Raw genomic sequence first — 24,804 nt, 5'->3', positions numbered from 1 at the left:
CATAATAGTAAGCCTCAGTGGGCTTTAATTTATTACACTTAAATTTTTACTGGATTTCTTGTCGCATATATTAGGTGAATCTTATTCTTTTGTGACATACAGAGAACAGCTTACAGTCAAGGACTTCCCTTTTCTCTTCTTATTTTGCTTTATTAAAAAAAATCAGTCCATTAAATTATATAGTAGTATCCAATTAAACAAAAATAAATGTGATTGAAGGCATTTGTTTAGGTTGGGAGATGGGAAACAAAAGAAATGGTATTTTAAATTAGAAACTTTTTTAAAGGAGAAGACTGGGTTTCATTACATTAACTGCTGCTCCTCATGTCTTTTTTCTTTTTTTTTTTTCCATTCTACACTGCATACTCTAACAGATATTACATAATTGCATAACTATTCTTACTATTTGCTGACATGACATTACAACAGCCCTGATAGGGTATATCATAATGAAACTGTAATTAGAACAGTCATGATGTATTATGGCAATGATCCACATCGTCACTGAAGTGCATTGGAATGAACAGAAAACCCATTGAGATGTGCAGATTTTCGACATAATACAGCAGAACCATGAAGTTTCATAGCATGTAGGAGAAATTGCCATTATGCCCACACTGCTGGTAGCAAGAGTTATAACACGTTTCCTAGATATCTGCTAGAGAAAGTTCTGATATATATCAATGGAAGAAAATTTTTGAGAGTGGTATTTGTGAAGTTTGTCTTTAAAATATCTACAGGAAGGACTTCTTGAAATATGGGCCTAACTGCATAAATTGTATAGTAGAAGTTTCCTATATCCTAAAAATATTTAGTCAAAAACAGGACCCAAAAGGTTTCCTTAAGTTCAGGAATTCATCAAATATGCCTCTAAAGTGGGACAGATTGAAGATGATTTGAGAATATTTCAGTCAACCTTGCCTTTTCTTTTTGTTCTCTGTATTTGAGCTTAGATTGTATAGCTTACATTTTATGTGGTTGTGTCTTTGCTCCACTGTTGGTCTCCTGGGTTTCTCTGCATGAGTATCTTATATCTGAGTCTCTTTCCAGCAAGTGACAGCTTCTCCTTAACTTGCTGTTTTTCAGTCTTGGCATTTCTTCTGCACATAATAACGTGATTGTTATGGCTGATCTGGTAAATGTGGGCCCAAAGAAGCTCAACTTTCTAAAATAGGGAGGAATTCTAGACTATCTTCTAGACCAATCCTCATTCAGTGCCTCATTATCCCATAAAATATCCCAACTAGGTAGACTTCTGGTCTCTGCCTAAGTAAGTCTGGTGAGTGTGAACTCACTATCGCCCAAGCTTTCTTTCTTCTTGTGCTTCAGTCTTTGATCCCAGGCTTGACCTCCGAGGTCAGATGAAACAAATTAATGTTTTCTATTTACTCCTGTAAATATTCCAAATCTGCTAACATGTTTTTCCCTCTCTTCTGTCATATTCAACTCTTATTTATCTCTCGGCTGAATATCTATCTCTGGCTTCTTCCACAGCCTGCTCCCTGGAGAAGTGTTGAATCTTCTCCCTTCCTTAAGTGCTCTCCTTTGGATATTTAATACATTGCTTAGGTCCCTCTCGGAACATGGAACCCAATGAGAACAAGGACTACAGGTTTGGGCCTAGTAAACCATAGTCAAGCTGACCTGTCTGCTACCTTTCTTTTTTTTTTTTTGACCCTGGGTTTGTCTCAGTTCAGCCCCGAATATATTTCTTTCTTTTTTTTTTTTTACATTCCTTCCACTGTCTGTTGACTCACTGAACCTAAAGACAATTGAAACCTAGTCACCTCCATTCTTTGTGCAATTTCTGTATTTCTATTTTTTTTGTGAGGGGAGGGGATGGTTATTAACTCTGTCTGGCTTGATATTTGTCCTATCTCCTTCTTCAGTTTCATCTACTATGCCAGCATGTTGTTTGTGTTCTCTTTGGAGTCTAGTATCATCGTCTAAAAGAGACACTGCAAAATAGTTGCCTGCAAATTCAGATCTAACTCAGAGACGTAGGTTGACGTGTACAGTGTTAAAAATTTTTAATTCAACATAAAAATTATAAGATTTCACATAAAAATATACATTCTTTCTTCTCTTCAGATGTGTACCTGGCCATACAGAAGCCATATTGAAGCCATATTCCTACACAGGAACAGTTGGCAGAGCTGAGTAGAGAAACTTGTGCTCTCCTGTCCTCTGTAATCCACACTACTTCCTCTTATTTTCCCTTGACTGGAATCAAATGTTAGTAATCATCACATTTATGCATTTTCTTTTAGTAGAGAAAAATATCAATAGTTCTCTCTTTCTATGACCCTAGCAATAGTTAGAGTATGAAAGATAGAAGATGACTTATCTATACTCAACTCCTGTACACTAGATACCAGGTAGTGGGCTGCTGGATCTGGTTAGTTCTAGCTTTTGAGAGCTGATTGTCAAACATTCAGGAATTTTGCCAGCAGTAGCAACCATTGGTAGCTTGGAATCCACCATGATGGGAATATTTACACCAGGGAAATCACTCCCCCAGGGAGCCAGCTTACTAGTATACCACTACCTGTAGGTGCTTGAGTTTATGATATCTGAGCTAAAATATTTATTCTTCTTTATTCATAAATGAGATTAGTATAATCTGGCAATCTAATCAACATGCCATATACAAATATGTTCACTAATAAAAATAGTGAATAAGACTAAACCAAAAAAAGGGCCCTATGGCATGACATATCTATTAAGCAGTGATCTTTACAAATGGCTGTTCAACAGGTTCTTAGCAAAATTCCTTGTACTTCTGTACTTCTAAATGATTGCATCCTTCTGCTCACTTTATGCTTATGAAAATCTAATAGAAGCTTATATACCTGATCCAGGGATCCACATCCTTGCTGTAGGGATTTAAGTCATTAGATTTGGGGTGTATGTTCTTAGCAATTTAATTATGTTTAAAGTCTGGTTAGTAGTGTAGTAAATAACTGGTATTGCTCCAAAATTGCATCGAGAAGGTAATAGGATTGAATCTCTGCACAAGTTGACACTCAATTAAAATTTCTGTATATCCAATGAGTTAGCCAGTCCTTGGCTGGGGAGCTAGAACAAATGCCTTCCTCCTTAAGCCGATCACTTCAAAACAGCAAAATTTACAATAAAGTCAAATCAAGACTCAGTGCATCAACTAAAATTTGAGTTTGGCTTATCAAATATGGATCAAAAGCAAGGAAGAGACCAGAGAGCCTTCACGATATTTCTTTCTCAAATTCTTCTATTTTTTATTGACACTGGAGGAAAAATAACACATTAAAACCTCCTTACTGAATTACTGTCCTAAACCAATAGATCCATGGGGCTTGTTCAGCTAAAAGCCACAACAGACTTTGTAATGCAATGATGTAATCTTGGCTTTGTGTCATTTATATTCAACCTAAAAAAACCAATTTTCCTGAATAGACAGGCTGACAACAATATTGTTCGGTGTGGGTTTTTATTTGGATTCTTTCCAAATGGTTCACATGCCTTCACCGTAACACATCATGCCTGCTTACATCTTTTTTTTTTTTTTTTTTTTTTGCCTGAATTCCAAAGTTTTCCCCTTTTACTAGCTCTCTATTTTTCTTTTAAGGTCTCAGTTATGTTTGTAAAACTAACCAGCTCCACCACAAAATTAGGATGTATCTTGCAGAGTGCATTCATTTTACTTTTTGCATATTTTTCCCGAGGTCATGTCAAGGTTAGTTTGAATTCCATCCTACATTAAGACTTCTTTCACAGCTATTTAGCTCGGCAGCCCACTCCCCGCTGGGGTCTGCCCCTTGGGCACGTCAAAGCTTCAGACCTGACAAATCACACGCAGATGAAGCTGTACAGTTTTTTAAACAGTTTCATCGGTAACTTTTTTTCCTTTTTCACTATCCTTATTCATGTTGAGATTTTTTTTTCTCTGAATTACCATTTCAGGAATGTCGATTTCTATTTGAGACGGTTTGTTTTTACATCAGACTTTCAAACAAGCAATATCAGTTATTTTACAGTAAATCGTACCAATAGCCTTCTATTCACCGAGACTGCAGACCGAAAGACCTACAGACCATTCTTGACTAGTATAACTGTAATTCCATTATTAAAATCTATTTGTAGCAGGAAGCTTAGTGTTGTGAAAGGTGGCTGTATCACAGAGTCTACCGGAATCAGAAAAAAATGTCAACCATAAAAATGCATCCAGTTTATAACATATTGTGGGTTGAGCCTGGAAATGTTTCTCAAATGGTTAGCAATATGCTCTTATCAGTATTTTAGCAAATTGTGGCTAACGGTGCAACTCCATTTCCTGTTTAATTGATGAACTTAAAATGCTTGGTTGCTAATGAGTGTATTAGCAAACAATGTTCCCTTCACAGGCTTAAATAGATCAGGATTTTTTAAAAGCAGCTTACTGTCCTTATTTTCATATAAAGAAAAATATTGACTGCCACAGAATTGCTAGATCAACTGAAGAAGTGGTGTAATTATTGCTGTGTAGTCATTTTGGCAATGTCAAACAACCAGATTATAGTTTTCTAGTTCTCATGCTAGAAAATAGCTATTTTCTTTTGCAAACCATGGGCTTTTCATTACACTTTTATTCAGGACAGACAACACCTGAAGATCTTAACGACAGACCAAGTAGAAAACTTAGAAGTAAGAGGGAAAATATATATATTTGAATGATTCTCCTCTACTCGGTCCTGTTTTACACTTAGCTCAGTATGAAAGTACCCATCGAAGGGTCTATAAAAGGTGGCTGGTTGAAACTAATTAAAGACAGGTCTAAATAGAAGAAGAAAAGGAAGGGGGATCAAAGGAATTACATTAGGTGTCAGTATGTTGTTTGGAGATATTTCATTTAGATTTTTGTAATTATATTCAGGGAAAAAGCTAAATTCTAAAAAGATCCATTTTGTGCCATAATTTCATATTTACGTTATTTTTGCAATAAGATACATGTCAACAGGCAAACATCTTGAAATCATTTCAGCATTGGCGCATTAACACATTTTGGTGAAAAGAGAGGCTTGTGCTTTTCACGCAGTGCATTTCAGTCTTCAATTAATGTGAAAGCACTACAATGGCTATGCAACTTCTCTTGCCTAGTGGTGTACCATTTATCATTGCAGTTTTACATTGACCTTGACACCCACTTCATTAGAATAAAGATTGTCTACCATTTAGGTTACATTGTTCCTCTGCACAGAGACCCCATGCAAATTTCTGTTCAGATAGAAGAGCTGCGAGGCTGTCAGAGGTCATCTGCATTAAATGATTGCAGCTATTTTCCAACTGCTTCTTTTCATTCTACTCAATTCAGGCTAGGAGGATCAATCAAGTCCTCTGCCTGAAACAGTGGGACTGCTGGGAATATAACTGTTTTTGGTAGTAGTGGATATGCCCTAAACAGTATTAAATATTTAATATAAACTCATTAAAGGCCATGCAGAGACTTCAGAAAGACATCAAATTTATAGAAAAATCTAAGGGGCTAGAGGACCTTTTAAGAAATAAATAGAAGAAGAATAATCAATTTTATAATTTCAGAGTATGATTACAATAGTTCTTAAACTTAGTAAATCTTTTCTGTAGGAGACTTTTTTCTCACCCTAGACCTGGGTAGGGAAGGGACAAGACAGGCAGATTTGGTGTTCTTATGCAGTATTTTACTTAAAATTGGCATTGAAAAGTTTTCAGTCATGGCTGTTTGTTATTTTTGTTCTCTAACAGTGAATTTTGCTCTGGGTATTTATTTAAAAAGCCTTAGGTATTTGTTATGTAAAAGGAATGATTGGAGAAATAAGTTGCCAGGTTTCCTACTTAAGTTTTCTGAGTGATATAATTGGAATTAAATTATTAATGGGGGATACTTTAAAAAAGATTGTTTTATGATCTTCTATTAGGGAATTTGCAATTCATTTTAATATTTGTAGTTTGATTTATATTAAAGATAATGCAATCTATATCCAATTAACAATACATGGCCAATGTAATGTGATTTCCAGATCATGCAAATGAAATAAGCTAGAAGAGGGGGGAAAACTCAATTCTTAACCTCAGATGTAATTTGCTGTGTGAGTTCTGGCAATTTTAAATGACATTGCACTTTTTAATTTTTCCAAAGGCTCAGCAAGCAGATTTATCCCAATCAAGAAAGCCTGTTATCAATTTACAAGGACAATTATAGGAGTCTTTATAATTTCTCTGTGCAGTTATTCGCCATAAATTGCTAATGGTAAAATACAAGGAATTTGCAAGAAATAAAGACTTTTGACAAAACAATAAGACAAACTTATTGTTTGTCTTGGGCTTGAACCCTCGTCTTCAGTCTTGAACATCTTCCCTAAGTGTTGGTGATATTGGCTCCATGTGAAACATCACATGCATTGTGAGATGCTGGACACTGGTGCTTGAAAAAGGGGGCAGTGCAAGAACTGCTGCAAAGGGGACACTGGCCTCTAGCAGATTCCTGCACTCAGCATGTACAGCTGAGCTGTGGACCCTGGACTTTCATATAAAAAGACTCTTTGTTCACCACTGAATGGCATTAGGCATGGACTTGCTGAGGGGCCACCATGAAGCCTCGCATGAGGAGGGCAAACACTAGCCCGAAAACACAATACGGGAGTCATAGACGGACACATCCCTGCATTTTTGTGCAAAAATGCATATTTTCACGCATAATTTTACCAGTGGTTTGGCGTTTTGGTGTGTTCCTAGCATAAGCTTTCTTGTTGATAGACTATAATACATTTTATTTTCTCAGTGTATTTTCTCTACCTGTTGTGTGTTTATGGGAAAGGGGATTATGCTGGATATACAGGTGTTTATGGTATTACTTTGCACTGGGAAAGATAATCAAACTGTAATTATAATAACTAGATCATTTTCCTTGCTTTTACTCTTCCTCATATAAAATCACATGAAGCCCAGTTAAAGAACAGTGTAAGATGTAAATACTCAAACCCTGAAGATACAGCATCTGACAGCCCTATTCTAATAATCAAGAAAATTCTTTGGTTTAATTCTTGTGTTTTTCGTAGCCAAAACTTCACTCTCCGCTCAGCAATGTCTGGTCTCTTTTCAGCATAACCAACAGAAGCACCATACAAAAGTCTTACAATGGATGTCTTAATCTCTCTGTGTGCTTTTTAGAGCATTATTTTGAATTCCATCATGCTGCCTTTTTTCTTTCCTCTTCTGAAGTTTTATTACAACAGCAGAATTCCCAGGGAGCTTTGGGGGCAAGGTTCACATAATATAGCCCTGAAGTTTTGCTTAGGTGGAATCCATCCCCCAATCCTGGCCATCTTTTGATGATCTTTGTATTTCAAAAAGATTCACTGGGTAGAGTCTTGTAGCATTAGCTGTATGTAGTTTATTTTTTATTTTTTTACTTACTAGACGGTGAGCATCGACATCCCTTTCATGACGCTTTTTTTCTCTGACCTCACAGTGACAAGGCATCTTGTTCTTTAACATTGAGGGAGGCAGAAAAATGCTTGAGTTGCTCAATGTGTGCCTTCTATACCAGTTTCAAAATGGCTTATTCTTCTGGTTTCCATGGTGACAATTAACACTGTTTCAAGGCATTGTTCCAGTCTCCATTTGGGCAGAATTTTCGGTGTGATTTTTAACAAAAAAAAAAAAAAAAAAAAAAGGAAAAAAAAGGTTTGGGGGGAAAAATCCCTTTAGCATAACTGTCAAAAAAGTTATCTCAATCAAGTCTTCATGCATTTCTAATTTTATTTACTTCAGAAGTCCTGTTTTGGCTGACTTTGTTTTATAATTCAATTTTAGTATTTGTGCTTTTAAAAAGGAAGCACTGAATAAGAATTTTCTAAAAACTTCTTTAACTCTTAGCTTTAAAAATGAGCTAGTGTTTGTGGTTATTTTTAATTCGGTTTTTAAAGGTTTCTTTATATATCTCTATATACACACAGGAGTGGCATTTAGAATAGGAGTGGCCTGTGTCTTTAATTTAGATCATTCACATATCTATTAGGAGGCTTCATTAGTCAAAATTGAATTGGCCAAGCAAATACACTTAATAATGTAAATACGCCCTTTCAATAGAATATATTTTATTTTTGACTAGACAGGCCCACAGCAGGTGCTGTGGGGAAATTAAATACTGGATGCTTATTTACCTTAGCACTCAAGAAAAGCCATCTGACTTTAACTTTGTTAATCTCATTTTTGACTATTGAAGAGTAGTCTATATCATAACATCCCTAGACTACAGGGCACAGTGGGGCAACCTCTGCTCACTTACTGCTGTGGACGGAATGAATATGAAGACTAAATTATTTTCTCACCACAGGCTAAAGTAGCCCTACTTGATAGAATGACCGAGAACTGATAGAGCTGACAGTTGATTGTCCCTCTCTAATGCTTCTGAAAATGTTGGAGAGAGAAAAGCAAAAACATACTAACATCAACAAAAATGTAACCCTCTGGCATGATGACATATACAGCTTGAGGCCCTAAATTATATCAGATTCAACCTTCAGAGTGCTTCAAACATTAAAATAAATATTTTCATCTTAAATTACATGACATTCTATTACCTCTCACGCACATACCAATACATCTAACAATTAGCTGTATTCTCTTAGCTCTTATAGTTTGAAGGCATTGTCCATCAATCACATCTTTCATCAGTCTGTTTATACAGTAGGTTACATGGTGACAAAGACAGAGAGCGTACTTAAAGACAAGTTTTTTAATGTAATAACCTTTTATAATAACTGTTGCCGTGACTACCGGTACTAGATTTCATAGAGAAAATTATTTTATTATGTCTAAAATTAAATTAATTGTTTTTAATATTTTTATTATTACAAGACTGTGATGTTTATGGGACACATCTAAACTGTTGTCTTTCTTGACCGATCTGCTGGGGAGGAGCTGTTCAAAGTTGGGGTAACGAGAGGAGGTGAGCTTGTTACAAGTGAAAGTGGTAACTGGTCGAGGCTGATCCCGGGTGGCACAGCTGGAGGACTCCCTCTGTCAATTAATGCACATGGCATAAGCAAAAGATTTGAATAGGATTCTTCTGCTTGCTTGAAATACTAGTTCCCCCAATATTATGTCAAAGAAGTCTTACCAAATTAATTATGTAAATCTTTGTCAGCCATATCATCTTTAGATGGGACTCTGCTTACATAAAGCAGATTGCCCTCTCCTCCAATCATTACTCTGATAAATAAAACACTATTTAGGTTTCTAGAATACTTGTTGAGTGTTGAGTCCAGAAAACTCGAGTGGACAGTGTGTTTTATAAGTGTTGTAGTAATATGGTCTTGGTAATTGCCTGCCATTAGAAAATACAATCAGAATTCCCATGTATCACAGGCCAAATTCTGGAAGAGCTCTAAAGCAACCCTTGATTCTTTTCGTTATGCATATTCATGTAATTTTGGATACTCTGACACCCTGATCAACATTCATTAATACTACGAAATGCTTTAAATCACCTCATTTAAAACATTTTGTTCTGTGATCCACAAATGACTAGCATTTGGAGAAGTTTACATAATACAAATGATGTGCATGTTTAATGTAAATGAAGCATTAAAATATGAAACTAAAAGTATGCAAACATATGCAGGAAAATGCTGAGGACCTATTAACCGAAACAGGGATTTTACACCTTCTTTTCCTTTAAGCTGCTTCCAATTGTGTTTTAGTTTGGGATCTTACACAGTATCATGTTTTCAAGTTGAATAAAATCATCCAAGTGCTTGGGCATGTTTTGAATGTGCTGATTTCCTACTTTGCCCAGACAAAAGCATTTCTTATTAGATCTGGTAAGGTGCTCATCTTAGCTCAGTTAGGACAATGGTGTATTATTACCAAGGACCCCAGTAACCTAACTTTTATGCATTGAAGAAAGAAGTTTAGCGATTGCCAGTATACATTTGGAAATGTGCTAAAGTTGTAAAATATGTTTAATACTCTAACCAGAATCCAGTTTTTCTATTCAGAGTTGTTTTTAGGTGCATATTTAAAAACTACATCCATAGTCAATTATAGTTGTCCTATAATATAGGACTTTCTAACTATGAAGTTATCCAAATAGAGTTATTTGAAGAGAATCACCCTAGTTAACTGTCACATTAAATAGCACTTATTATCACCAGCAAAACATCCTTTAGGAGACACCCACTTGGCAGTTTGTTAGAATACAGTGTATATTGCAGGAAGAGAGTTCTGTAATCGATTGTGATGTTTGGGACATTTTACAGCAATCAATAAGGAAGTGTAGATTTGTAACCATTCTCAAAACACTGTTCTTTTGTTTTTTCCTCTCTGTATGTACCTCTTCTCCAAGCCCACACAGAATTTTTAAGTAAAAGAAAAGTGAAAAAAAAAAAGTTAACAGAATTTAGGGGACTTATAGGATAAGGAAGAAGTTACACACTTTTTAGGGATCATTTTATTGGTACCACTCTGAGACTAGTCCTTTGGGAGGCAGAGATGAGTGATGGGCAGTACTCTGGAGCCAAATGTTGGCCAAAACTAATTTTGATATTAAATCCCTCTAGACCAGGTATGTTCCTATTTGGAGTATTTTAAGATAAAGATCAAATGTGTGTACAAACTTTAGTTTGGAAAGACATAAATCGTAGTCAACTAAATGGAATACCTTGGATGTTTGTGTATATGTGAGAAATTTGTATATTTTTAAGTGTTTTCAGCAATTTTTCTCAACTACTCAAGTTTCTTAGTTTAGCCTCCCCATTAATTTTATTGGAAACACAAACTTTTAACACCCATGAGCCTCACTAACTCTGTGCTCAAAGATTTTCTAAGAACACCTCTTTCCCTAATGGTATCTTTTTTTCTCTTCCCATTTTAGCGATACAGTGTGGAAATGTCCATCAGGGACCTGAAAAAGACGGAGCTGCTTAGTAAGGTTGAAGCTTTGAAGAAAGGTGGCGTTTTACTACCAAATGATCTCCTTGAAAAAGTGGATTCAATTAATGAAAAATGGGAACTGCTTGGGGTATTTGCATTTTTATTACTGTTTGTAGGTTATGTGTACATTTTTTGTGAAGCACCCTGTCTGATTTCTAATTTGAGGCACAAATATCTCTCTCTTTCAATTCACTACCTACATTTCTAACAAGCTATTCATGCTATTATGGGGGAAAAACACAGCTTTTCCTCTTCTGTTTTTTTTTTTTTTTTTTTTTTTTACTCTGAACTTGTCTTCTCTCAGATTTTTAATAATTTTGGTTCTTTAATACGTAAAAAGGTAAGTAAAATATGCCATGTATTATGGGCATGCACCAAGTCAACTATAATACAGTATATCCTGATATACACTGTCATGCTTGAATGAATGTTAATAGAATTTATTCTGAAGGTACATGTTAGAGACATCCACTGTTTAACTATTTACTGTACCCTTCAGATGAAAAGTGGAGTTGTCACTATAGCTTTCAAGTCACACTAAAGCCACAAAAACAAAGATGCAAACTTGACCCAAATCTGAATTGCAGAATTAAATCGGCCTCTGTTTTGTGCCTCAATTTCCAGCTCACTTTTAACAAAAGCCAAAAAAAAAAAAAAAAAAGTTTCATGTAATTCATTTCACGCAATGATGGGCTGGGTCTCAGCCAAAGACTGAGATGCAAGAATCTGGCAAAAAGGCAATATAGAGATTCTGTTATCCAGAGACCAGGATGGCACTGTGCAGGAGACAGTACTGTCCTTTTGTAGGAAGACAGCTGAGAGAGAGAGGTTAAACTGTATTTTTTCATCAACTTCTCTCCTAAATTGCCTTCACTTCAAATCAAGGGTAAGCTAAATTTGTCAATTACTTAAATGATTAATTATAACAGCTAAGTATGGGTGGTGTCAGTTATGGAGCATGATTTTGCATGCCTTCCCTTTCCTGCCTTTTAATTTTTAAAGAAATAATACTCCAAAAATATTTTGAATAAAAAGCTCTCCATGTATCTTGATGACTTGGAGGAATGCCAGTGTTCAGTTTATGCCATGCTTAATCTAGGTGATTAAAAAACTGCAAGTTGAAATCCTTGCTTTCTCATTTAAATTCACCACACTCTGCAATCGTGCAAAGTAACTTAAAACGTTAAAAGTTTTTACTCTGACCTATTGTTACATTACTTTTCAATAGTAATTAATGGCTTTCATTTTATAATATGGTGATTTAAATCAGAACCTACTAAATTCTACAGAATTCATTGATCTCATACAGGAGAAATGCGGTTAGTGTCTGACATTTTAAAAGACTGTTTACTAAGTAGATGAGAGCAGCAACTTTATATGCTTGATAGATAAAGCGATAGTCTGCCTGTGCTGTATTTTCACATATCTATTTCTAATTTGATAAATAATTAACAATAATCTTTTTGGAAAATTGTTTGAAGTATGTCATGTATATAGCTCCCTAAACAAAAATTTTAAATCAAGATAACATTAAAAAAAGAAACAGAATATTTAGCTATCCTTTATGAGGCAGATACCTTAAAAATGGTTGTCATTTTAACAAAAATATCATTCGAATGCAGTACGCAGAGTTTTGTAATGATTTCTGGGGAGAGAAGGGTGCTGGGAAGATTTTAACAAAACCTGTGCTACACTACCACCACCAGGCATACTGCTTTAATTGGCATGATTACATTTTAATTGGCATGAAAAAAAATTAAAGACAAGGATTTTAACTTCTAACAATAGTAAAATAGAGGGATATGGTTTTTAATATTACTTTCATCTAAGGTGAACAGTGTGGAATGGAAATACATTAGAATGAAATGTCAGTGGTGCGTACAGTTTAATCTGTGAAATTTTGTCCCCTGTGCTGCATATTACTCTGTCTCAATTGCATATTAAACAACCCTATCAAGGCAGGCATTGGCATCTGCTGTGCTGACACAAATTGTGAATTAAATGAAATTGATGTCCTCTGTCGTATATTTATGAAGATGGACCATTCTCTGAAGTATTCTGTTTATGAAGAATTTATGATTGCAAACTGTTCCAGAACAAAAAAGTGGCAATAAATTCTTTTTTGTGACCCTACCCTCCAAGGGCATTGATTTCACCTCCTGCTGCTACTTTTGTTACAGCATAAAAACAATAGCTAAATCTGGATTCCACTGAGGGTCTTCAAATTATCAATATTTGCACCATGAAAATACAAGGGTGTTGCCACGAAAGGCGATTTTTCTCCTAAAGATACCATTTACGGAACACTACACAGCAGATGAATGTTTGTTGACTTAATTTTATTTGTGTTTTAAAGCCTATTTTTGTAGCTTTAATTCATCATTATAGATTAACTCGTCCTGATTCTCCAGAGTGTTTTCCACCAAAAAAAAAAAAAAAAAAAAAAAAAAGCCTTTCCTGACTGTACCTTCATGCCAGAGTGGTTCATCTAAGCAGGCTTCTAGCATAGTGGATTGGGGCTTATTTTAACACATATTTTAGAAAGTCTAGCATCCACAAATGCAAAGTGGGAAGAATTGAAGGGTTGAACAATTTCTAGGTCAGGTAAAATCAACAGCACCAAGGAGGCTACCCCTTCTTAACAGTCCTGTGTCATAAGGTTTAGGGAATTGTACCTCACAAAACAAAAACAAAAAAAAAGGAAAAAAAAAGGAATTTAATTCTCCATGCATAGTCTACTCTTGGCCTCTTTAGTATATTGATTAAACTCAAACTTCTATCTCCTGAAAATTTTTTGCAGAGAATTTTTACTGTAAACTCCTTTCATGAGAATTGAAATGAGTTTTTATCAGTGACCATGGTGAACTTTTGGGTCAAAGCTCCTTTCTGTTAGAGGAAATTAGAAGTGAATGACGTCTTCGTAAGCCTCTAGTGGTAGTCAGAACAACACCCACGGCTCAAGAATCGAATCCTAAATGGAACATTGAGCTAATCTGAACTGAATGTCAGTTGTGAGGTGGGAGGTGCAGCAGACACCTTCCAGGTGGCTCTTGTCACCAGCCAAACTGTGATACGTATTTGGTACCTATGCTAATCAATGTTTTTGTTTTTTGCTGTTTTTGTTTTTGTTTTTAATCTGATGCATTAGAAAACCCTAGGAGAGAAGATCCAGGACACAATGGCAGGGCACAGTGGGTCGGGTGCACGTGACCTGCTCTCTCCTGAAAGCGGAAGCCTGGTAAGGCAGCTGGAGGTCAGGATCAAAGAACTGAAAGGGTGGCTAAGAGATACAGAGCTTTTCATCTTCAATTCCTGTCTGAGACAAGAAAAGGAAGGAACAATGAATGCTGAGAAACAACTGCAATACTTTAAGGTAATAAAAAACAATCAAAGTTTATAAAAAGCTTTCTTTATGGTAGGGATAAAATATTTATCAAGTACGTAAAGTATTATACCCGTGTATCTATGTATCACTGTGCTCTTAAATGTTTCCTTGAATTTATAGGCACCCTCCACATTTCTTATATGCCAACGTCTGTGTGTGTATAAAGATGAACATTAAGCGTATCAAATACACATTGTATAGGGGAAATCTCTGCTGCTTGTGTGTTTTGTGCAACGCCTGTTGAAGGAGGGCTTTGATAAATTAAAAGCAGACCAGCAAACACTAAAGATTACTGAGGACTTTGAAAGGCAGACCTAAATGTTCTATAAATAATGTGGCTAAAAATACTTCCATAAATTGATATGATAAAAACACATGATTTAAGATAAGACCATTAATGCTAACAAAAGGAAACATAATTTTTACACATGAAAGAATCAACTATTTATGGAAGGAAGAAATAAAGTAAAAGTGTTTCCTACATTAGAGGCATTTTCCACTCTAGAAAAATGTCAAACTTAGCCACATGGCTGTGTACGTGTTCGCTGTATGTCCATGAAGAAGAAGCGTTTGTTCCCATGGTTTACACAATATCTATTCAAAAGCAGTTTAAAGTTGAAATCTTTGTTCTCATTGGCCACACTGGCCTGTACTGCTTGAACCCTCCTGTAACTGCAGTGATTATTCGAACTCTGGCTGGTGTCAGCCCAAGGCTTTGGGGTTGCAAACATGAATTTGCTGGCTTAACAGATCTGAAAGAGGAGAAAGGGGAAAATCCAGAAGGAAAGAACTTCTTGAGACCAAGCAACTATTTCTTCTCAAAGCCTTCTAGAACCAGGTTTTAGTCATCTCACATTCTGCTCTGCAGTCTTCCAGCAATCTGCATATCAGAGAATGTAGTCATATGTAGTTCACCTTCCCTCTGCCAGACAGACAGGCCCCCCTTGCTCACCTGCATAACCCAAGAGGAGGCCCCCTCCAAGGTAAGACCACAGTACTTCTCAGTAAACTGTCTGCATTACACATCTACACACTGTTTTACTTGAACTCCTTGTCTGCCACTGAGTTGAAGTTAAAACCAGAAGTTAAAAAGTCTCTTGCCAAGGCAAATGGGTTTCACTATCTAAAATCTAACATCCAGATGATTTGTTACTTCACCTCCGCTTGTTTCACTCTAACCCCCCCATTGCAGGGAGATGGAGTCTTCAGATATTTCCCTCTGTGTTGTTTGAACTTAACAGGTACCATATAAAACATCCCGGTCATCAGTAGGCTAGATGTTGTGAAATTTATTTTCTCTCTATAGTATCTATATCGCAGCTTTAGTGAACTGGTTAATGGCCCCAGTCAGTCGTGTGACCTTGATCATATTTCTTGTATGATCCCTGGTGCCTCAGTTTCTTCATCTATAAAATGGGATACTGGTAATATTTATCTTATGCGGTTATGAGTTCATACATGTAAATCATTATTTCTACTTTTTGTAATGGTGCATTCGTAAAGGATAGAAATCTCAACATTATAAGCCCAAAGATGTTACATAAAAATTGGGCGCTGCCAAATGATATTAGCTTTATGCTTTGGGCTTATACAGTGTCCTCAACATTATCTTCAGCTAGGTCCTTGTAACAAATTTAAAAGAGATTAAGAGACACAGAGAGAGACAGAGAAAAATCTCTAGGCTTCCAAATCATTGAATAATTCTTAAAGAGTTCTAGTCGTTTGCTAACAAATACTTTGTAGCCACTAGGGAATATTCACTACCCCTAATTCATTATTTACCATGTGCATCTTAGTGCCTGAAAATAATCATAGAATTTTTCTTTCAAAAGTACCAGAGATTATCACATGCTTTTTGCTCTTTTATTTCTTCAAAGCATGTTTATGTTTTCAGTATCACCATTCATTAAACTCACTACATTTATGCCTGACTCTTATTTTATTTAGCTATTTTTAAAATAAAATAATAAATAGAGACTTTCCTACTCCAAACAACAGGCAGGATCTTGATGGTGATGTATACCTCATCATGTGTTTTTCCCAGCCCTATTCCATCCCCTTCTATCCTTACCTAAGATAATCATGATCCTGAATCCCATGTTCTTTAGTTCCTTGCTTTCCTCTAGTAAGAAAGAATATTTTTAATTTTAGTTGTTTTTAAACTTATTAAAAGGTAATCATGCTGTATGTTATCTTTTAGGACTTCTTTTTCATTTAACATTATAATGCCAAGATTCATTCATCTCACTGAATATGGCTGTAATTCACTTACTTTGACATTGCGTAATATTCCTTTGTGAATATATGTGTATATACATATAAAGCTAACAGCAACTTATGAGGTTGGTATTAGGATCCCAATTTTGCAGATATGGAAACAGGCACATGGAGGTTAAGTTTTGTGTGTCCAAGGCCACATATAATGAGTGGTAGAATTAGGTTTTAAATCCAGAACTGTCTGACTCTAAAGCCCATTCTCTGAACTACTATGCAAAATTGGTATTTATTGGTATTTACTGGATGCCCTTACATGCCAGGTGACTCAATGGGAAGAGCAGGACAGAACTAAATATCATTGTTTCTTTGTGGAAGGTTTATTAGTCACAATCTTCAGCAATTTGGCCAGAATAGCAAATGGCTGTAGCTATTAAAGATCTGGGGAGGTGAAAATATTTGTGTTTTCATTTTACATTTTTGTACAATATCAGTGTAAATTTCTTTGCCATGTGTCACTTTTTATTTTATTATTTTATTTTTTTTAACATCTTTATTGGAGTATAATTGCTTTACAGTGGTATGTTATGTGTCACTTTTTAAATTGAAACTTTTAAAACTTTTTGAGAATATGGAGCCCTGATGATTTTTCTGTATGACCTGAAACTCTAGTCCATTCTAAAGTTTTGACCTTGAGGAGTTTGATTGGATAAGCGAAGTGGATCTAGCATGACAGCACTGTTTTTTTTTCTTTTAAAGAAAGCTTTCTGTGTGTCAGTTGGAGTAAACGTCTTTCCTAGCCAGAATTATGAATATTTCTGAGCTGTTTACTCTTTAGTGCTCAGTATATTAGTTAAGTGTTCTGTATATTACCGTATTCATTGGAAGAATGAAACCAAACGTTTGTAACACAATAATATTGTAATATAATGTTTAAAACCTGTCAAAAATCATAATTGGTAGTAGGCATATGCAGAATAAAAACTTTTTACTTACCACAAATCCAGAAAACAGATAACTTCTGCCTTTCTAAGTGATAAAACCACTCAAATAAGAGAGTTATTAAAGAACCTTTATGTGTCAGAAACTCTTTGCCATGTTCTGCCTCTTCTTGTGGGTTCTCAAATGTCTTCTGCTGTCATTGGTCACACAGAACACAGAAGACAGGCTTTGTCCACAGGGTTTAGTTTTATGATTCTCCATTCTCTAAAATCTCAGGCTTTTCACAGAATGAATTTCTTTATATGACACCCAGAGTAATGATAGCTAAGCCACAGTGCACTACCCAGGAGAACAGGGAGGGAGGGTGCTGCGTATAAAAAGGAAAATCTGTTGCTTTATAGACACAACTGTTTCCTTCTCAGAGTTTGATCTGGGATGAGAGAAAGGATCAGGATCTTAAGTTTTCAGAAAAAGAGAAAAAGCAATTGTGGAAAATATTCTTTTTCTCTAAGACAGTAATTGATAAATGTGGGATTAGACATGAGGCAAAATTCTACCTAAGAAAGAGTTAAAGCCCAGGATGGGAGAAACACGAAGGTGTGAACCTAAAAGCCCTGGGACAGAAATGCAAAAGTGTCCAAGAGTGAACACACCATGACAACAAAACTCAGAGAGCACATCAGAGATTTAATGAGGCCAGCTGGCAAAGGGCCCCTTAGAGCTGTGTACGGGCAGCTTCAATGCCATTGGCTGGAAAGCTTTACTTTTTAATGATGATCCTTCAGAGAGAAAAGAAAATAATTACTTAATCATATGTTCCTTGTATCCCATAACAAAATTCATTATTCTGAAGACTCAAATTGGGGAGAAATTATCGGTTACCAGCTAAAGGAGACTGCAGCACTGGACTGGGCCCAGAACCAGCCTGGGAAGGACAAGTTTAGACCAGCCAAGAGGCTCTGTCATAAGAAGAATGAATGGGATAGATTTGGTAACCTTCACAATGACTAATGTCCCAAATTTGCTTACCAATTTAAATTTGACCAAGCACTGATTGGTTCAAAATGACAGAGTAGAAGGACATGCACTCACTCCCTCTTGTGAGAGCACTGGAATCACAAGAAACTGATGAACAATCATTGACAGGAAGACACTGGAACTCACCAGAAAAGATACCCCACATCCGAAGACAAAGGAGAAGTCTCAATGAGATGGTAGGAATGGCACAATCATGATAAAATCAAACCCCATAACTGCTAGGTGGGTGACTCACAAACTGGAGAACAATTATACCACAGAAGTCCACCCACTGGAGTGAAGGTTCTGAGCCCCACACCAGGCTTCCCAACCTGGGGGCCCGGCAACAGAAGGGGGAATTCCCAGAGAATCAAACTTTGAAGGCTAGTGGGATTTGATTGCAGGACTTCAACAGGACTGGGGGAAACAGAGACTCCACTCTTGGAGGGCACACACAAAGTGTGTTCGCATTGAGACCCAGGGGAAGGAGCAGCAACCCCCCCAGGAGACTGAGCCAGGCCTACCTGCTAGTGTTGGAGGGTCTCCTGTAGAGGCAGGGGGTGGCTGTGGCTCACCGTGGGGGCAAGGACACTGGCAATGGGAGTTCTGGGAAGTACTCCTTGGCGTGAGCCCTCCTGGAGTCCACCATTAGCCTCACCAAAGAGCCTGTAGCCTCCAGTGCTGGGTCGCCTCAGGCCAAATAACCAACAGGGAGGGAACTCAGTGCCACCCATCAGCAGACAAGCAGATTAAAGTTTTACTGAGCTCTGCTCACCAGAGCAACACCCAGCTCTACCCACCACCAGTCCCTCCCATCAGGAAGTTTGCACAAACTTTTTAGATAGCTTCACCCACCAGAGAGCAGACAGCAAAAGCAAGAAGAACTATGTTCCTGCAGCCTGTATAATGAAAACCACATTCATACAAAGACAGACAAAATGAAAAGGCAGAGGACTATGTACCAGATGAAGGAACCAGACAAAACCCAAGAAAAACAACTAAATGAAGTGGAGATAGGCAAACTTCCAGAAAAAGAATTCAGAATAATGATAGTGAAGATGATCCAGGACCTCAGAAAAACAACAGAGGCAAAGATTGAGAAGATGCAAGAAATGTTTAACAAAGACCTGGAAGAATTAAAGAACAAACAAACAGAGATGAACAATACAATAACTGAAATGAAAACTACACTAGAAGGAATCAGTAGCAGAATAACTGAGGCAGAAGAACAGATAAGTGACCTGGAAGACAGAATGGTGCAATTCACTGCCATGGAACAGAAAAAAGAAAAAAGAAGGAAAAGAAATGAAGACAGCCTCTGGAGTAACATTAAGCAAACCAACATTCGCATTATAGGGGTCCCAGAAGGAGAAGAGAGAGCAAAAGGACCCAAGAAAATATTTGAAGAGATTATAATCAAAAACCTCCCTAACATGGGAAAAGAAATAGCCACCCAAGTCCAGGAAACACAGAGAGTCCCAGGCAGGATAAACCCAAGGACAAACATGCCGAGACACATAGTAATCAAATTGACAAAAAAAAAAAAAAAAGACAAAGAAAAATTATTAAAAGCAACAAGGGAAAAACGACAAAGAACATACAACAGAACTCCCATAAGGTTAACAGCTGATTTCTCAGCAGAAACTCTACAAGCCAGAAAGGAGTGGCATGATATATTTAAAGTGATGCAAAGAAAGAACCTACAACCAAGATTATTCTACCCAGCCAGGATCTTATTCAGATTCGACGGAGAAATCAAAAGCTTTACAGACAAGCAAAAGCTAAGAGAATTCAGCACCACCAAACCAGCTCTACAGAAAATGCTAAAGGAACTTCTCTAAGTGGGAAACACAAGAGAAGAAAAGGACCTACAAAAACAAACCCAAAACAATTAAGAAAATGGTAATGGGAACATACATATCGACAATTACCTTAACTGTGAATAGACTAAATGCTCCAACCAAAAGACACAGGCTCGCTAAATGGATACAAACACAAGATCCATATATATGCTGTCTACAAGAGACCCACTTCAGACCTAGGGACACATATAGACTGAAAGTGAGGGGATGGGAAAAGATAATCCATGCAAATGGAAATCAAAAGAAAGCTGGAGTAGCAATACTCATATCAGATAAAATAGACTTTAAAATAAAGAATGTTACAAGAGACAAGGAAGGACACTACATAATGATCAAGGTATCAATACAAGAAAAAGATATAACAATTATAAATATATATGCACCCAACATAGGAACACCTCAATACATAAGGCAACTGCTAACAGCTATAAGAGAGGAAATTGACAGTAACACAATAATAGTGGGGGACTTTAACACCTCACTTACACCAATGGACAGATCATCCAGACAGAAAATTAATAAGGAAACACAAGCTTTAAATGACACGATAGACCAGATAGATTTAATTGATATTTATAGGAAATTCCATCCGAAAACAGCAGATTACACTTTCTTCTCATATGCACACAGAACATTCTCCAGGATAGATCACATCATGGGTCACAAATCAAGCCTCGGTAAATTTAAGAAAATTGAAATCATATCAAACATCTTTTCTGACCCCAACACTATGAAATTGGATATCAATTACAGGGCAAAATACATAAAAAACACAAATGCATGGAAGCTAAACAATATGTTACTAAATAAGCAAGCGATCACTGAAGAAATCAAAGAGGAAATCAAAAAATACCTAGAGACCAATAACAATGAATAGATGATGATCCAAAGCCTATGGGATGCAGCAAAAGCAGTTCTAAGAGGGAAGTTTATAGCAATACAATCCTACCTCAAGAAACAAGAAAAATCTCAAATAAACAATCTAACCTTACACCTAAAGGAACTAGAGAAAGAAGAACAAACAAAACCCAAAGTTAGTAGAAGGAAAGAAATCATAAAGACAAGAGCAGAAATAAATGAAATAGAAACAAAGAAAACAATAACAAAGATCAATAAAAATAAAAGTTGGTTCTTTGAGAAGATAAACAAAATTGATAAACCTTTAGCCTGACTCATCAAGAAAAAGAGGGAGAGGATTCAAATCAATAATATTAGAAATGAAAAAGGAGAAGTAACAACAGACACTGCAGAAATACAAAGCATCCTAAGAGACTACTACAAGCAACTCCATGCCAATAAAATGGACAACCTGGAAGAAATAGACAAATTCTTAGAAAGGTATAACCTTCCAAGACTGAACCAAGAAGAAATAGAAAATATGAACAGACCATTCACAAGTAATGAAATGGAAACTGTGATTTAAAATGTTCCAACAAACAAAAGTCCAGGACCAGATGGCTTCACAGGTGAATTCTATCAAACATTTAGAGAAGAGCTAACACCCATCCTTCTCAAACTCTTCCAAAAATTGCAGAGGAAGGAACACTCCCAGACTCATTCTATGAGGCCACCAGCACCCTGATACCAAAACCAGACAAAGATACTACAAAAAAAGAAAATTAAAGACCAATATCACTGATGAATATAAATGCAAAAATCCTCAACAAAATACTAGCAAACAGAATCCAACAACACATTAAAAGGATCATACGCCATGATCAAGTGGGATTTATCCCAGGGATGCAAGGATTCTTCAATATACACAAATCAATCAATGTGATCCACCATATTAACAAATTGAAGAATAAAAACCACATGATCATCTCAGTAGATGCAGAAAAAGCTTTTGGCAAAATTCAACAGCGATTTATGAGAAAAACTCTCCAGGAAGTGGGCATAGAGGGAACCTACCTCAACATAATAAAGGCCATATATGACACACCCACAGCCAACGTCATTCTCAATGGTGAAAAACTGAAAAATTTTCCTTTATGAACAAGACAAGGGTGTCCACTCTCGCCATGATTATTCAACATATTTTTGGAAGTCCTAGCCATGGCAATCAGAGAAGAAAAAGAAGTAAAAGGAATACAAACTGGAAAAGAAGAAGTGAAACTGTCACAGTTTGCAGGTGACATGATACTATACATAGAGAATGCTAAAGATGCCACCAGAAAACTACTAGAGCTAATCAATGAATTCGGTGAACTAGCAGGATACAAAATTAATGCACAGAAATCTCTTGCATTCCTATACACTAACAATGAAAGATCAGAAAGAGAAATTAAGGAAACAATCCCATGCACCATTACAACAAAAAGAATAAAATACCTTGGTATGAACCTACCTAAGGAGGTAAAAGACCTGTACCCAGAAAACGATGAGACACTGAGAAAAGAAATCAAAGATGACAGAAACAGATGGAGAGATATACCATGTTCTTACATTGAAAGAATCAATATTGTGAAATTGAATATATAACCCAAAACAATTTACAGATTCATTGCAATCCCTATCGAATTACCAATGGCATTTTTTTACAGAACTGGGACAAAAAATCTTAAAATTTGTATGGAGATACGAAAGACCCTGAATAGCGAAAGCAATCTTGAGGGAAAAAAACAGAGATGGAGGAATCAGACTTCCTGACTTCAGACTGTACTACAAAGCTACAGTAATCAAGACAATATGGTACTGACACAAAAACAGAAATATAGATTAGTGGAACAGGATAGAGAGCCCAGAGATAAACCCACGCACCTATGGTCAACTAATCTATGACAAAGGAGGCAAGGATATACAATGGAGAAAAGACAGTCTCTTCAATAAGTGGTGCTGGGAAAACTGGACAGCTACATGTAAAAGAATGAAATTAGAACACTTCCTAACACCATACACAAAAATAAACTTAAAATGGATTAAAGACCTAAATGTAAACCAAACACTATAGAACTCTTAGAGGAAAACATAGGAAGAACAAACACTCTTTGACATAAATCACAGCAAGATCTTTTTTGACCCACCTCCTAGAGTAATGGAAACAAAAATAAACAAATGGGACCTAATGAAACTAAAAGCTTTTGCACAGCAAAGGAAACCATAAACAAGATGAAAAGACAACACTCAGAATGGGAGAAAATATTTGCAAATGAATTCAATGGACAAAGGATTCATCTCCAAAATATATAAACAGCACTTGCAGCTCAATATTTTAAAAATAAACAATCCAATCAAAAATTGGGCAGAAGACCTAAATAGACATTTATCCAAAGACATACAGATGGCGAAGAGGCACATGAAAAGCTTCTCAACATCACTAATTAGTAGAAAAATGCAAATCAAAACTCCATTGGGGTATCACCTCACACAGGTCAGAATGGGCATAATCAGAAAATCTACAAACAACAAATACCGGAGAGGGTGTGGAGAAAAGGGAACCCTCCTGTACTGTTGGTGGGAATGTAAATTCATACAGCCACTATGGAGAACAGTATGGAGGTTCCTTCAAAAACTAAAAATAGAATTACCATATGACGCAGCAATCCCACTACTGGGCATATACCCAGAGAAAACCATAATTCAAAAGGACACATGCACCCCAATCTTCATTGCAGCACTATTTACAATAACCAGGTCATGGAAACAACCTAAATGCCCATCAACAGATGAATGGATAAAGAAGATGTGGTATATATATACAATGGAATATTACTCAGCCATAAAAAGGAACGATATTGGGTCATTTGTAGACACATGGATGGACCTAGAGATGGTTATACAGAGTGAAGTAAATCAGAAAAAGAAAAACGAATATCATATATTAACGCATATATGTGAAATCTAGAAAAATGGTACAGATGAACCAGTTAGCAAGGCAGAAATAGAGCCACAGATGTGGCTATGGACAAACTATGGACACCAAGGGGGGAAAGCAGGGGGTGGGGCATGGGGATGAATTGGGAGATTGGGGTTGACATATATGCATTAATATGTATAAAATAGATAACTAATAAGAACCTGCTATATTAAAAAATATCAAATTAAAAAAAAGGAATTTGACCAAGCACTTTTATGCATGTTATTATATTTAAACCTTACCCTAATTATGTAAGTTGAAAATTGTGGTCATCTTCTTATGTGTGTTTTTATTTATTTTCATGAATGAAGAACTTGAGATATGGAAAGTTAATGTGACTTGTTTGAATTCGCACAGCAACCAGCAGCAGAGACAAAGCAAAAGCCATGGTCTTTGGGTTCAAATTTTAGTATTCTCCCATTCTGTCATTTGCTGACCCTTCGGTAAACATTGAAACCTTGTTTTACTCTAAGTCAAGGGTTGGCAAACATTTTCTATAAAAAGCAGGTAATATAATCTCTGTTGCAGTTATTCAGCTCTGCTGTTATAGTGTAAAAGCAGCCACAGAGAATATGTAAATGAATAAATATTGTGTG

At 36.3% G+C, this 24,804-nt stretch overlaps 1 protein-coding gene across 1 annotated transcript in view; it reads left to right on the top strand.

The window, feature by feature from the left end:
* Positions 1-24,804, top strand: part of AKAP6 (A-kinase anchoring protein 6) — a 373,547-nt gene that overhangs the window by 269,013 nt on the left and 79,730 nt on the right. The window contains exons 9-10 of the mRNA XM_060143847.1: positions 10,874-11,020; positions 14,081-14,305. Coding sequence (XP_059999830.1) covers positions 10,874-11,020; positions 14,081-14,305 — 372 coding nt within the window. The remainder of the gene's footprint in view (positions 1-10,873; positions 11,021-14,080; positions 14,306-24,804) is intronic.

The sequence above is a fragment of the Lagenorhynchus albirostris genome, chromosome 1 (genome assembly GCF_949774975.1).
Source record: "Lagenorhynchus albirostris chromosome 1, mLagAlb1.1, whole genome shotgun sequence".
Lineage (NCBI taxonomy): Eukaryota > Metazoa > Chordata > Mammalia > Artiodactyla > Delphinidae > Lagenorhynchus > Lagenorhynchus albirostris.
The sequence above is the reverse complement of the archived record's forward strand: the minus strand, read 5'-3'. Positions and strand labels throughout refer to the sequence as shown.